At 42.9% G+C, this 15,045-nt stretch overlaps 1 protein-coding gene across 8 annotated transcripts in view; it reads left to right on the plus strand.

The window, feature by feature from the left end:
• sash1a (SAM and SH3 domain containing 1a) overlaps positions 1–15,045 on the plus strand; it is a 159,793-nt gene that overhangs the window by 130,173 nt on the left and 14,575 nt on the right. For 5 of the 8 annotated variants that reach the window (XM_018672634.2, XM_018672639.2, XM_018672637.2 and 2 more), the window contains exons 5-12: positions 2,305–2,345; positions 2,571–2,660; positions 2,751–2,863; positions 4,351–4,449; positions 9,426–9,561; positions 9,978–10,954; positions 13,112–13,186; positions 13,443–13,586. In XM_018672634.2, coding sequence (XP_018528150.1) covers positions 2,305–2,345; positions 2,571–2,660; positions 2,751–2,863; positions 4,351–4,449; positions 9,426–9,561; positions 9,978–10,954; positions 13,112–13,186; positions 13,443–13,586 — 1,675 coding nt within the window. The remainder of the gene's footprint in view (positions 1–2,304; positions 2,346–2,570; positions 2,661–2,750; positions 2,864–4,350; positions 4,450–9,425; positions 9,562–9,977; positions 10,955–13,111; positions 13,187–13,442; positions 13,587–15,045) is intronic. The other 3 variants (XM_018672638.2, XM_018672642.2, XM_018672640.2) reach the window with 2 other exon arrangements.

Below are 15,045 nucleotides of genomic sequence, written 5' to 3' on the forward strand. Positions count from 1 at the left end.
ACTGCATATTTTCAAAAACAGTACTCACAGTCTTAAATTTCTGCAGTTGTGGTGAAGCCTCGTACTAAAGCATAAAGAGCACTTGCAGCTTATAATTTTGAAAATGACTAATGCTTTGCATTCCAGTCAGTGAAGTCCTGTCAGACATATCATTTTCACTGAACTAAATTCACATAGCTTCAGTGACATTAGGCCCTGATACAGCTTAGATTCACTAATACTTGTAGCATGTTAATTTGCATGATGCAGAGGTATCATGAAAAAAAAAAAACTTTCACCTATCCTCCATAAGGTCAACCAAAGTTAAGATACTGTGTTTTATAATAGGCTTTAAAGTGAAAGTCAGCTTCTTATGCTAATGAGATAAAAGCAGTTAAATGTCCAATACTCAATGCAAAGAGCAGAATTGAAATAGAAAGGCATGCCAAAGATTTAAGGTTAAACCAATTAAGTTGCCTAGCCACACAATGCCTGGACTGACACACTCTTTGAAAGACATTCAGACGCTTTAAAATGTGTAAGTGCACGGATGTGCGTGAGTGCATGCATGTGTGCGCTGCACGGGAGGTTAATTTATAGAGCATGGAGAAGGGGGGGAGAGCAGTGCTGCTACTGAAAAGCCTCTATTGAGTAAGTTCTATTAGCATTAGCTTTGGCCCTAGCCTATCTGAGAGGGGGGATGAGCAGAGGGGCAAACCATACAGGCCTCCATTCAATTAGCATCTCATTATGTTGCCATGGCAGCCAGGCTTTAAGCTGCATGAAGATTTCCCATTGCACCGAGAGAGGACTGCCATGTCTGAACAAACATATGAACACGTGCACATATACAGTATATATATACACACATGTAGACACTGGACTGGAGAGAGAAGTGACCTGTTCATCTTGTTTTGAACCTGTTACATACTTGCACATCGCTTCACTGGTAGCCACCTGTCTCAGCTGTATGCCCATGTGCAATTGGCTTTCTAATCATAAAGGGTGTGTGAAAGTGTGCACATAAGAGAGAGGGAGACAGTTATGCCTCTATTAGCAAGATTTACTTAATAGGTCTGAGGGTCTCAACAGGACAAATTTGTTCTTATCGGTCCTTTTTCCCCCTATGATTTATTTCCTTTTAATTGAAAGGATGGAAAAGCTTTCACCATGCCAGCAGCCACCACCACTCACTGTCACTCCTGCACCCACACACACACAAACACACCTGTAGGGCGTTATCCACAGACATAATCCATCCTGAAGCTTCACTTCCTCTTTACCCTCTTACTCAGCCCACTCAACCCAATCTGAAAACAAAGTCTCTTTCTGTGAAGTTTTCTGCAGCCACTTTGAACATGAACCACTGACCCCCCTCCCCCTTTTATATAAAATAGACAGAAATAGATGATGTGGTTTCTCATCTCCTGCAGAAGAACAAGGGAGAGTCAGCCACAATTTTCTTGCTAGAAAATTAGGTTTGGAAGCTGAGTGGAGTTCATGTGTCACGTGGAGTTCTCAAGTTTTTCTCCCTGTTAGTTCTGGTTATTTAGGAAGGTGTATAGACATGTCATATTTTTTTTAACTCAGTTATTTTCCATCTCTTCCTCTCTTATGCCCTCTCTCCCTGTTCTCCCACTCCTCTCTCTGTCTTCCTCGTGACTGTCTATCCTGTGGAGGGAAGTGGAAACACAAACAGGCTGAGTCTGCCTTGTGGTTTCTCCTCCTCCTCCTCTCTCTCTCTCTCTTTCTCTCTCTCTCTCTCTCTCTCTCTCTCTCTCTCTCTCTCTCTCTCTCTCTCTCTCTCTCTCTCTCGCTCTCTCCATCTCCAACTCCATCCCCTCCTCTCTCCTTCAGTTTTTCTCATCCCCAGTTCCATACTTTCCCTCTTCACTTTCATGCGATTTGCTCACTCTTTTGCCTTTTCATGTTGACCTTACTCCTTTTACTCTCCTCTGCACACCATCTTGTTTTACCACTAACTTCATCTTACCTTCTTATTTTTGCAGCAGGGGTCTCCTCTCCTCTCCTCTCCTCTTCTCTCCTCTTCTCTTCCTCCACCATCTCCCTCTCAAGCCTCAGGAGCCTGGTTTGCTATCACTAAAGTTCCACCACTGACCCCAAGTGGTGAATAGACAAAACTGCAACTCCACTCCCAAAAACTGTTTGTTTGATTACATTTACGCTTATATACAGTATATTTAATGTGCTTTGAATGGAAATGCTTAACAGAGATGAGAGATTTTATGATAAGGTGTGAGAAAAGGGGTTAAAATTAGCATTTTTCTTATGTTTTTTCTTTCTGTCTTTACTCTTTTTGACTAGAATGCCCCTGCACAAGTCCAGCTCTGAAGATGGATCTGGAGGTAAATTACGATGCATTTCATGTTTATATTCTGCTGCCTTAATATGTATCCTTGCATAAGGGTCATACTTTATTGTTGCATGAAATAGAGGGAATTGTCTCTACACGTGCAAATATGTACATGTAATTCAACATGCCATTGCAATCTAAATGTATTTATCTTTTGTAGCAGAGTATCACACAAACAAAAACACTAAATGTGTGACTGATCCTTCCCTCTCCTCAGGCAAATGGGACAACAAAAAGAAAAACAAATCTTTTTGGCAGAATTTCCGCAAGTCTCAGCATAAACCTGTCATGCGACAGACATCCAAAGGTTTGTGTGACACTGATTTCCAGATCTGTTTTACTGAATAGATGTTGCTTCTTATTTGACCTTCTGTCCTTTGCTGTTTACCCTCATCAGGAGAGGATATTGGCTATGTGGCCAGTGAGATCACCATGAGCGATGAAGAGCGAATCCAGCTGATGATGATGGTGAAAGAAAAGATGATCACCGTAGAAGAAGCTCTGGCTCGGGTAGGAAGCTCCACCGACTTCCTGCCTCATCTGTTGCACCTTCCTTCCACATGCCCACTCCGCTCCTCTCCTTAGGACCGCCGGTCTGAAGCCTCCCCTCAAATCCCTTCACCTCCTGGATTAGTTTCCAACCTCTCCATATACCCATCATTTAGCACTGGCTTACTAAAATGACTCACTCTTACTAACCCCTAAAAGGCCACACATTTTAACCCTGCATTGTCCTCCTTACACACACACACAAACTCCAGATCAGAGGTTCAAGAGTCTGGGGATTTTAGGATGTGAGCTCATGGAGTGTGTGTGGGTGTGTTGTTCAGTTCTTACTTGCGGGGTTGATGGTCATAGTAACTCCATAGCTCCATCTGTTGGGGTGATTCACTGGTGCATTGTGGTTTTTCTCTCTAGGTTGACATGGTGGATAATTATTTTGCTTTCCTTTAAAATTTCCCTATACTTCCTTTTTGATCTGACTTTCAATCAGTTTCTGTTGATTGTTCTTTCTTTCTTTATTTGCTTTCTTTAACTTTCCTCCTCCTCTTCTGTCAGTCAACTTTCATAATGCCTTGCTCATGGGTAGCATGACTGTCCAGCAGCACTTCAGCACTGGATTGCTCTCCACAAGGCAGATGTTAATTATCCTCTCATAGTACTCCTTTTCTCCAGAACTTTGATTTTCTCTCAGCCAATGGCTTGATCTCAGCTTCTCTCTCTAGTGACTGACACTCAGTCAAACCAATCAATGATCAGCCTTTGTGGATAGATTTTTTTTTTTTAATTGTTGCTGTGCCTGTGTGTTGTTCTGTGTGTGTTCTCTCTCCAGATCAATATCATGATATTGGTTTGTCACTATAGTTCTATGTATTATTGTCCAAGGATGTAGTGGACTATAAACACAATAATAAGTCTGTCTTTCAGTCCCATTTTTTATTTACAGAACAAATATTGATCAAGTAAGATTTATGTCTGCTGAGGACAGATATAAATTTTCATGACAAAAGTCATACCGTAGTGAAAGACAGTAGAGTATAGTGCCATTTTGAAATACTCAATACTTTGCCTAAATTATAGTGTATTTTTCTATTTTGATAGTTGCTTACCCAGGTAGAATGGCACTTAAATCTGCTCCTTCAGCTGGCCCATACCCTATCCCTACCAAGTTTTATGCAAATTGATTTAGTACTTTTGCGTAACCCTACTGACAAAAGTACCAACAGACAGACTCAGGTGAAAACATAACCTCCTTGGCGGATTTAATAAACACCACACTCAGCTCACAGTATTTACAGTACTTTTCATTTACCACTACATCACTGGTTGAGTCCTTCTGTCCTGTCTGTGTGTGTGCCTGTCTGTCTGTGTACATGCAATGTGAATGCACACTGTTGAGTAGTCTGTCAGTATGTGCAGAGATGTAGCATGCAGGGTGAGAGTGGGTCCCCCCCGACCTGTTCCTCAGCCTCTCTAAACTCTTCTTCTCCATGTAGCTGAAGGAGTATGAGCGCAGCAGACAGTCCAGCAGTACTGACACTGCAGAGTGGACTGAGGGATCTGCACCCAATCTAAACCAGTCCTCAAACTGCAACGTAAGTACACCCCCTACCCCATTACCCTGACCCCAAAACCCTGACCCTGACCCTGTCCCTGTGCCCTTTACTCTACCTCTCGTAACACTCTCACCTCAACCACTCTCACCTTTAAGTTTGATTTTTCAGCCGAGGAGGTTGTAAAGGAGCACGGCCATATGTGTGCATGGATGTGTGTGTGTATGTTTATCCAAATGTTAAGAACCGTAACCTTAACTAGTTTTCCTAGCTTGGTGTCTAGATGTTGAATACAATCCACTTGTAGACTTCCCTTTTTAATGTATTTGAAATATTTTAGATGCTGAACAGTTTTAAATGCTAAAATCACTTCCACTCAACTTTTATCTTGCCTCCCTCTCCTCCTCCTTCTCTTTCTCTCTCTGCTCTTTATTCACTGGCCAAACTACAATATATCTGCCTTTGCACATACATTCTCTCCACCATGTCATGTGCATCCTAATACTATGGGTGTTACCTCTGTGAATACTGGCCCATTGCTTACCTCAGTCTTCTAAGGCTGCATTCATAAACTGGCAGTCACAATGCAATAAATGCAGTTTGCTGTGAGTTCTCTTCCATATTTTATTCATCTGGTTAATCCTGTCATGTACATCTCATTTGAAATTTGTCCCAACAAAGTCATAATTGGCTGCTGTGGTGACAAGGAAATTGTCTCATGGAATTTTAGGTCAGGTCCACTTCCATCAGTCAGCTATAATTGTAACTTGCTGGAAAGCCAAGTGGACAGTCAGACAAAATCCAACCGAAGCCTTTTTGCGGCATAAGCATTTGTTTTGCATTGATTTTTGTCAGCTGTGATCCTCGGAGAAAAGCCTCAAAATCTCCCCAGTCACTTCTTTAATGACTCAAAACCCGTAACGGATGCTATGAGTTGTGGAGCTGGAGCTCAGACAATCGGGTCCTGTTGGATCTAGTTTGGTTTTTGTTGACTTGTTGTCACTTACTTCTTCTGTTGCGTATGTGTGTTTGCATATGTTGGTGGTGTTTCTTTTTTCCTTTTTAAATATAGGTCAGCTCTGATGCAAATTCAGCACTCACACTGGTCGTGGGGGGGTTTGATTAGTTCTGTATGGCATCATATGGGAATAGAATGCAGTCATACAGTGTCATTCACTGACCCACTTTTTTTTTTTTTTAACAGGAAACAAGTTTATCCAAACACACAAATTCCAAGTCTGAGAATAACATCCTGCACATGTGTATCATTGCTGTTTTGAAATGTGCTACTAATTCCCAGCTAAAAAAAAAAAAAAGCACTGGCATTTTCTAAAAGCAATCTCTTGCATTTACTCTTATCCACTATTTGCAGCTGAATGCATGTGCATTTTATGTTCTTGTTGTTTAAGTAAATGGAGGGTTTGACCCCACAGCTTTCAGACAGATGTGCTTAGATCCCAACCAGGCTTGCATTTCTAGAATTACAGTTTCTTTTAAGTGAATGAATATGCTTTCACTACAGATGTGCTCAACTTTTACACAAGCATAGCTGCCCCTGTGCCTCTTCAACAAGCAATATATGGTTTGCATTAATAAACACAAGGAAATCAGTTCTACATGGCTGTTTGGATTTACTGTAACTGAATCAGTAAATTCATGAATAACAACGCATGCAAAATAGTTTTCTCACATCGTCAAGGGTACGTATTAAATTCCTCTCCTGGGTAGTGATTGATGATTTCCTTCCATATGAAAAATAGGTTAATTATACCATACATAGCCTCAGCTTAGGTTCTGTCTGCTGCCTGGCTCTCTGATGTGGGTCTGTGAATTGTGCATGAGTTTGCTGATCATCTCATCAGTCTGTTAACCCTTGCATTACCCCTGTGCTGCCAGCTGCTCACTTCCTGTGGGTAGAAGATGGATCGACTGGGGGTTTTACAGACAGAGGACAGGATGAAGAGTTACTGAAGGAGTATTGTGTAGAGGAACACACAGATTGGCTCTAGAGGCTGTGAACAAATGCAAGTGCTGGAGGAGGGGAGAGGAAACAAGGGGGAGAGAGAGTGAGGATTAAGACTTTGCTCTCACCCCCAGGGCAAAAAAAGGGAGGGAGTTCTGTATCTCCCCTTGCCCTGAGTTCCAAAATTGGCCACTACAGGAAATATTTCTACTCTGCAGGGGCCTCTATTGGTGTCACATACTGCCCCCCTCCCCTCTAATGAATGGAATTAGGTCATTTCCAAATTCAAATAGTAACAGTTTTGTCTATGTGCGCCTGACATGTGGATATACCGTACATATGTGTGGATGACTTGTTTGCAATATACAATTCTTTGGCTGCTCTGTGCCTTTTTCTGATGCTGCCTTTCTCCGATCTGTCTTCCCCCGGCGATCGGAGCCCACATTCCAGGGCTGGCCATTAGCGATGTGGGGGCCAAGGCAGGGTCAGAGGGGCTCAAACGCTGGGATTGTTCTCAATGCACAACACGCCTTTTCTCTGCTAGCTGCACGGCACAGCTCTTCCAAACAGTCCCTCATTCCTCTGAGCTGAACAGGCTGCATCTGTATCTGCCAGCATGTGTACAGGGGCACAGATATTATTTAGGATTGTGCATGCGAATATGGCTGGTGTGCTATGGATTTGCTGGACCAACTCTTACTAACCTGTTGTGTGTCAACACAGGAAGTGCTACCCTGCTGTTTTAACTGAGGTGGTAAGTTTTAAGGCACTTCAGTGCATTTAAGTGTTTGTATTAGATTTTCTTTAGTGATTGTCCTGTTCAGTTTCTGTGGTGCAGGACAAGCAGGAAGATTTTCAGTGTACACTATAACGATGTTGGTTTATAATTTTCTAAGTTTAAGTGCATCTCCCAATTTGTGGGAACAGTCCTCAAAGTAATGTGTGTAGTGAAACGGCAATTATGGTGGTGGAATTGTTGCTTTGACCTTGTTTTTGGAGGCAGCCTTTCAGCCTAGCTTGATTCATGGCCTTGTTTGGTTTTCTTTGTGTGTGTCTGTTTCCTCTGTTTATGTGGTCATTTACATGGATGGCGTTCCTCAGGGCTGGGTTAGGACTTATGTGTCATTGTCACCTCTTTATCTCCTGTTCCTTTTCTCATTCTGTCACACACGGAGTAGACAAAATCAACAAGGGTTAAGTATGAAATTACTAAGGCAGTTGCGGTATCCCCACATATCAGAGTCATATAACAAAGTGACTTCACATGAGACACTGTCTCTTTACACTTCTCAAAAATAGTGGTTTAGAGGAACCAAGATCCAGGAGTCGACTCTTGGGCTCACTCATCTCACATTCTTTCTACTGTCTCTTTCTTCACTTCTCTAGGACGCAGACTACTTATTACACTACATTCTTTGAAGATAATACACTCAGCATCGTCCAGGGCAAATGGAAATTTTAAAGGAATCACCACGGCAGCCAGAATTGTGCGGTTCACTTGAGGGATTGTCAGGGAGAATTGGGCTGAGGGACAGTGGAGTTATGGGTTTTCAGAGCCTATTTCTGTGATTTGTCAGAGGCCAGATGAATGGCTGCACCCCAGCTCTGGTCTGCTGGGCCAATATGACAGAAGACCTAAAAGTTGATCACGCACCTCTGAAAGTGCTGGCAAAGAGGGGCAGTTTGATAGAATGGACTTGCACGATGTCATACTGCTTAATATGTTGTTTTCTTTTCCATCTTGGCAATGATTAGTCAGGTTTGGTAACGCTCACACGCCTGCAGGAATCAAAAGGTCATAATGTTTCTTTGGTGGTGTGGTGCCATCGAGGATTTGCAAAAAATGTCAACTTCGTTTGCTTCAACCAAGCCACAGTTGTTAACATCATCCCCACTGTATGTCAGCAACCTCTGAGCCAGGCCTGTGGTCTAAACTCAACAACAGCTAGAAAGTGGTTTCTTGCTTGTTAGCTTTAGAGCTGCAGGAGGAGACTGTGTTTTATCAGACAGGGAGCTGAACCCTGCAGGGCTGCTCTGTCTCATGTTGTGTATGTAAGCGTGCATGCATGCATGTGCATGTCCCTCTGCAAGCGATGCAGTCAACCTCGGCCGTGAAACTGGCGGTGCGTGACCAGAGAGCTGGTGTTGCTGTGGAAACCAGTAGCAAATAGGAAAAATTAAGTTGTTTGAGCTCCATGATAATGATGGTGTTTTCTGCCAGACGATCTTTTTGCCAAAGCTCAGTTCATCACCATCATCACATCGAGGCTGCAGCAAGAATGTGCATACACACATACAGCTTAAGGAGTTTCTGTGTGTGCATGTGCATGTGTGCAGATGCTCAGTGGGAGTAGGACTTCTACTGTGTGTGTGTGTCTGTGTGTGTTTGTTCATGTGTGAATGATGAAACTGCTAGTGACTTCATTATTTTATCTCTTTTCCACTCCACTGTCAGTTTGCAGAGAGTTTAAATGCAGCAGCCATCCAGTGTGAAAAAACACAAAAATGCCGACACCCACAACATACGACCAGTGTCCCTTCATTTCCTCTGAAGTAAACAGTCTCTGAAGGCAACATAACCATAATAGACCATTTATTGTAATACTGATTCACTGTGTCATTCAGTTATACCCATTTTTTCAAATTACTGTGTCATTTGGTTCATTGTTTCAGTGTGTTTTTTTTCTGTGTTTACTATGAACATGAACTTCACTCAATGCAGTGTGCCACCATCCCTCAAATCCTCCATTTCTCACCTCACTAACTTTGACTCCATTCTAAACAACACTCCCATCTGTTGCATTATAACAGCATCCTTGAAATCCCTAAGTATATTTGTCAAAGTCTGTGTTTTATTTTCCTCAGTACTTATATATTAAATCAGTTCAAAACAAAACCACACATTTCTGTTATTATTGCTTTCATGAAATGTTACACTGAACTGGAAAGATTTTTCCTGCTTTTAAACATGTCCTTTTTAAAGTTTTTTTTTTTTTTTGAGTGTTTGACTGTCTCTTTTATTATATCATCCCTCCCTCTTTCTCTCTCCCACCAGTCTCGTGAACAGTCAGACGATGAGCAATCAGAGGATTCAGTGAAGTTCAAACGGCTTCACAAACTGGTCAACTCCACACGCCGGGTCAGAAAGAAACTTATCAAGGTGGAAGAGGGCAAGAAACATGGCTCTGAAGGTTTGTAGCCCTTAAATGGTGAATTCCTTTGACTGTATTACAGTTAAGCATAGTTTAAAGTTTTTGTTTATATCAATTAAAGTTCATATGTATGTTGAAAATCTGCCTGAAGCACTAAATTGAGCTGTTGGTCCGTACTACAATGAAGTTAAAGTTCAATCATAGTAAAAGTTGTGTTTCTATCTGAGGGTTATTGGAAATTAATAATTCATGTGTTAGAAGGAAGGATTTTTTTTTTCCAAAGAATTACATTTTCATCTGTCATGGGTTTTGCCTGATACTCAGGCTTTAAGAATGTGTTTTGAAATGTTTGCTGGCTAGCTGTGGTTTGGGAAACCACAGATGGGTCATGGGACTGCACAGAATCTCTAAATCCTCCTGAGTAACAAACTAGCTGATGTTTCTGTCTTTTTTAGATTTTCTGAATCTGGAGGCACCTCCCACCTGTGAGGACAACACAGCTCTGTATACAGGGGTCCTAAAGAAGCCCCCTTTGCCCCAGGAGGCCTCTCTGCCCTCCCTCACCCAGGATCAGCTCTCCCTCGATGGAGACACAGACAGTCTGACCACCTCCCCTTCCTCTAGCAGCTTGGACACCTGGTCTGGACACAAGCTGGTCAAAACCTTCAGTAAGTCCTCCAGCACCCACGGTCTCATCCGGCCCCCCAGGAGAACCCCGGTTGGCTCTGGGGGCCTGGGAGGTTCCATCTCTGGCGTTGGAGGTAGTGGCTCTTCCTTCTCGGAGTTGGATGGCTGTGGATTGGACGACGAGGGGAAACTGTCACGCTCCACGACCGACGGCGAGATGCGGAAGGCCCTGAGCTCCATCTCCCACGGGGTAAGTAGCAACGAAGCCCTCTATGCCTTCTATGGCCTCACCAAACCTCGTCCCAAACCCCATGCCCAGTCTCGCCTCCTGATCTCGCTGGATGACGGCCCACAAGGCAGCCCCAAACACCAACCTGCCAACCGGCACCACAGCAGCTGGACACACCGGAAACCTGACCCCAACTACGCTTACTCCACCAAGCACCTACTGTACCAGCGTTCGCGCAATGCCAAGACCCCTGTCTCCCCTCTGTCTGTCACTCCCTCTTCCCCTGCCCGCTGTGATGTAGCCAAATCAAAGGGTTTTGGAAGTGGGGGAGGGGGCTGGGTGTTCCCCTCCCGGAGGCTGCGCGGCCGAACAGCTGTCAGTGAGCTGAACATCACCTATGTGGTAGAACGGAGCCTATACGGTCACCTCAACTGGGCCCAGCTGGTCCGCCCAGTTACCCTCAGCCGCGCTGAGCGCCGCTGTCTATTGGAGGAGGACCGCGAGGCAGACAGGAAGTGGGCGGCCAGCGTGGACCGCTGTACCAAGCGTGTGCTCTTGCGCATCCAGCAGAAGTCTGTGAGTTTGGACCATGAAATTTAAATCGGCCGCCTCGTGTGAGCAGGACTCGGTGTACTTCAAAGTTGCAGAATAGCTTAGAGGTTATACCAGAAGGTGCAGCAAAACATACACAAACAAAAGACACATAACAGGTCAAATGACTTCAACTTGTCCATTTAATAATGTCTGTGCAAAAAGAAAGAACTCCACATCAACGCATTGCAGCTGTGCCCATGTATTGAAAACGTCAAGAAGCGGCATATCTATCACAGACCTAACTGCCCTTAGAGGAATGTCATCTTCCTTGCCCTTTAAGTGAATGCCTCTGGCTTCAAACCTTTTTATATCAGCTGAAAATGAAATGATTATGGAATCTGCAGTGCCCCATTTGGGAGGTTAAGTTGCAGCAGAGGTTTTGTAAGTGCCTTTTATAAATGTCAGATCCCCGAAGAACACATGTACCCGCACAGTCACACTGATCCCTGTGGGCAGAGGAGATGTTGTACAAGCTTGGAGCAGCTCATCCTTAGAACTGCACAGCACATAGCCTCAGAGACATATTCAATGAATGGCCTTATTAAGTCAGCTTCAGTGACTGATGTGTCTTTGTATTTATCAACTTTCAAATTGAGCTTGTAAGGCTGAGCTTAGCAATGAAAAGTGGCAACATCAGAAAAACAGGTCAACTGATATTAATATAGTAATTCTTATTCATAGCACAGTGAATATGAAAGGCCAACTTTGTAATGTTAACAAGCTTGAAAAGGGTCAGGTTGCATTGCAAGTACCTTACTTGTTTCCCACATATAGCCTGGGTGTATCAATACTAGTAGCGACAGATACTCTAGGTAGTGATATAGAGAAGCTATCCTGCAGCTTTGAGGGTACCTGAATCCTATCGTGTACTAGTGAAATCACTGGAGGTCGTTCTCATCCAAAAACTCTCTGAATCCACTTTTTTCTGTTGTTGCTTTTCGTGTTATTTTTTTGGCCCGTGCCTCTATAGTTGCAATAGTTGTGATTTTTTTTAAAGTGGTTTTTCTTTCCTTATAATTATCGTCGAAAGACATTTTTTTCTGGGTGCATGTCCATTTCATCGAACATCGCCATCACATTCAGAATTTTTTCTTTTCTTTTTCTTGAAGCGTCACTTCAAACATGTTTGTTCTCCAAACTGTGCTTTTCCTGGGAAGTTGTGATGTGGACTGCAGCTGTGGAAATCTAATATAGAAACTATTTTCTTAATGTGCAAGTTCTTCAAACTTGGAGATTCTTCATCCAGGGTTTGTGGGAGTTCAGTTGAGTAGTTTAGAAGTGAAGGAGAAATGTCATCAATTGCCCACTTGAACTGAGTGTGTTTTTTGGCAAATGCTTTATGTGCATGTCTGTGTCTACATGTTTTTGTGTGACTTACTACACTGCTTTGGAAGGATTCAAAAAGTCAAAGCCAGTTTAGTTATAAGATCCTGGATCTCCTTTTTCCTTTCATGTCATAGTTCCCCTTTATGTCTACTGCTTATTTTGTTGTTGACCTGTAAAGTCAAGAAGTCTCCATATCACCATCTCCTCTAAGCATGAAACAAATTGCTCTCTTTGAACGTATTTCAGATGAGAATAACATATTGTCAGCTCTAAGCAACCAGCCTTTATGTTGTGCACGTTTGTATACTAAGCCCAACTTTGCCTTTGCCTGTCTTTTAATTAACCACAAAAGGAATTGCATCAGGCTGAAATGTAATGAATATACATTCACTTGTAAAAGCACAGCTATATATTTTAGCTTGGCCACATCAAATAAGGTTAATTTTGTCAAACATTTTCTCCAGGGATTCAAGCTTTAAAGCACACGAGCAACTTGTTGGACTGACTGTGTGCTCTCCATGGTCAATATAACAGCTCATTTGCTTAGGATCGTGCAGTAACTCACAATTTTAAAGAGGAGCTCATATAACAGTTTGTGTTACATCATGTCTGTTCGCTGTCCACAGTCCCATATGACATCATGCCCCCACATATATACAAACCATATACCCATGTTCATTAATCAAACTGCTGCCTGTTGTCATGCCAAGCATGAATCATTGTGAGTTGACCCTCGGCGGGTGTGGATGGGGAGTTCCTGTAACGTGACCTTTCGAGCATGACTCATTTGATTGTGTTTTGGCTCCCCCACAGAGAACGTGCAGTTTCGGAGGCTTTGACCTGTCCAACCGTTCGCTCCATGTGGTCAACACTGGCTCGGAGGCCAATGTAAGTGCTGGCAGCTTGTAAAATCAGAAGAGGCTACGAGGAGCACGAGCTGAACTCTCCTATCACACTAAATCACCTTTTCTCTTCTGTTTTCGCCCTTGTTTTTGTGATCCCCCTACCCTTTGTCCTCTCCTGTTCAATCTCCCTGGATTCATCACGATTTCTCCTCATCTCTCTCTTTTGCTTCTCTCTGTCATCTCCTTCCTCTCTGTTCATCCTTTTTTACTTTGCCATTCCTCCTTTCTTCAAATCACAGAATAAAGAACAGGAGGCTATATACAGAGAAGTGGTCAAATCCCCCACCACGTCTCGGATCTCACTGGGCAAGAAGGTCAAGTCGGTCAAGGAGACGATGAGGAAACGCATGTCGAAGAAATACAGCAGCTCCTTGTCTGAACAGGTTAGACATTAACACACACACAGACACTATTTTTGGACGCTTTACTTGAAGAAAGGTAATTTTGAACATTGCATAGTTTCCCTTGTTTTAGGGCAAGTTAGGTAGGTATAAACAAATTCAAACACATGAATGGCCCCACAATCTACACATTATGTGTTTAATCCTTAAAACAAGTGAGCCATGCACAGCTGTAAAGAAGTAAAAGCTCCCTGTGTTCTACAAACATTCAGAGGAAGTTTTGCAGTGTAAGTCTCTTACTCTGTCCACAGGCTGTGAGTGGGCGGGAGTATTTGTGTTAGTTACAGAATAAACACAGAGCACTAAAAGACACACATACACATGGATTTCTCTCTCTGCTGTACTCTCCCTGGATCCAGCGTGTAGGGTGGAGTGTGTGCTTCATGTTGAGCTCATGCAGTGATGCAAGTGTCCCCCCAGGGTAGCTCTTAGGAAATGGAGAATTAAAGTGTGAGAGTGTATAATGGCTCTCTCATCTGCTCTGGCCTAATTTTTCTGGGCATCCAGTGGCCCCTCCAGTCCAAACAGTTTGTCATTAATGTGTAGTTGAACATCTGTCCATCATGGTGGTCTCAACACTGTGACCCACATATCCTGGCATGAGTCATGGAGACATTGGTTGGGAAAGAGCAAAGAAAAATTAATTGCCTTGTCACAATGTCTCGACCATGGCCATTTTATAGACCACAATGCCACCTAGTGGATTACTGAAACAAATAAAACATGTACAGCAGATTTCAACGTTGCATGTTGATATATGTTGTTGCTTCATTATCAGAGACTTTTTGACTTCAAAGGAGATCTGGAAAGATTTGAACTCAATCAGACTGAAATCAGACAAACAGAAAAGAAAAAGCTTTTGATTTATAACGACTTTATTAGTTGGACATTATTGTTGCCTCCTACTTGTACAGCTTGACTCAACAAACACACACCCGAAACGGATATGTTCACACCTTTTAGTATGTCCTAATACAATACTCAGATGCCTGTATGAGCAGTGAAAGTGTTAATCTTCCCTGTGGTTCTTTCTGTTCATTCTGGCTGAAATCTTTCCTAAAGTAACTGCAGCAGTAGCAACAGGGAACAAAATCCACAGTCCTCCTATATGAGGCTTCAGTTTGACTTGACAAATCAAGCATCGTCCAATATCACAGCCTTTTTAGTACAAATTCTTTCTTTTTGTTTCCATCCTCGGCTCAGCAAACAGAGAAGACTGTGAACTACAAAGATACCAACTCAAGTTGTCTGAGACCTGTTGAAATCTTCTCAAACAGACTGAGAACTGTGAATTTTTATAAAAATATCAGAACAAGAAAAGAGACTCTGTCTTATGTGTACATCTGTTTTGGGCATCAATAAAGATTAAAAAAAATACTGACAACCCCCTTCTCACCCCCGCACTTCCCCCTAAATTTTTCCACCATCTCCACCTATGGTC

This window comes from Lates calcarifer, linkage group LG7_1 (genome assembly GCF_001640805.2).
Source record: "Lates calcarifer isolate ASB-BC8 linkage group LG7_1, TLL_Latcal_v3, whole genome shotgun sequence".
NCBI lineage: Eukaryota > Metazoa > Chordata > Actinopteri > Centropomidae > Lates > Lates calcarifer.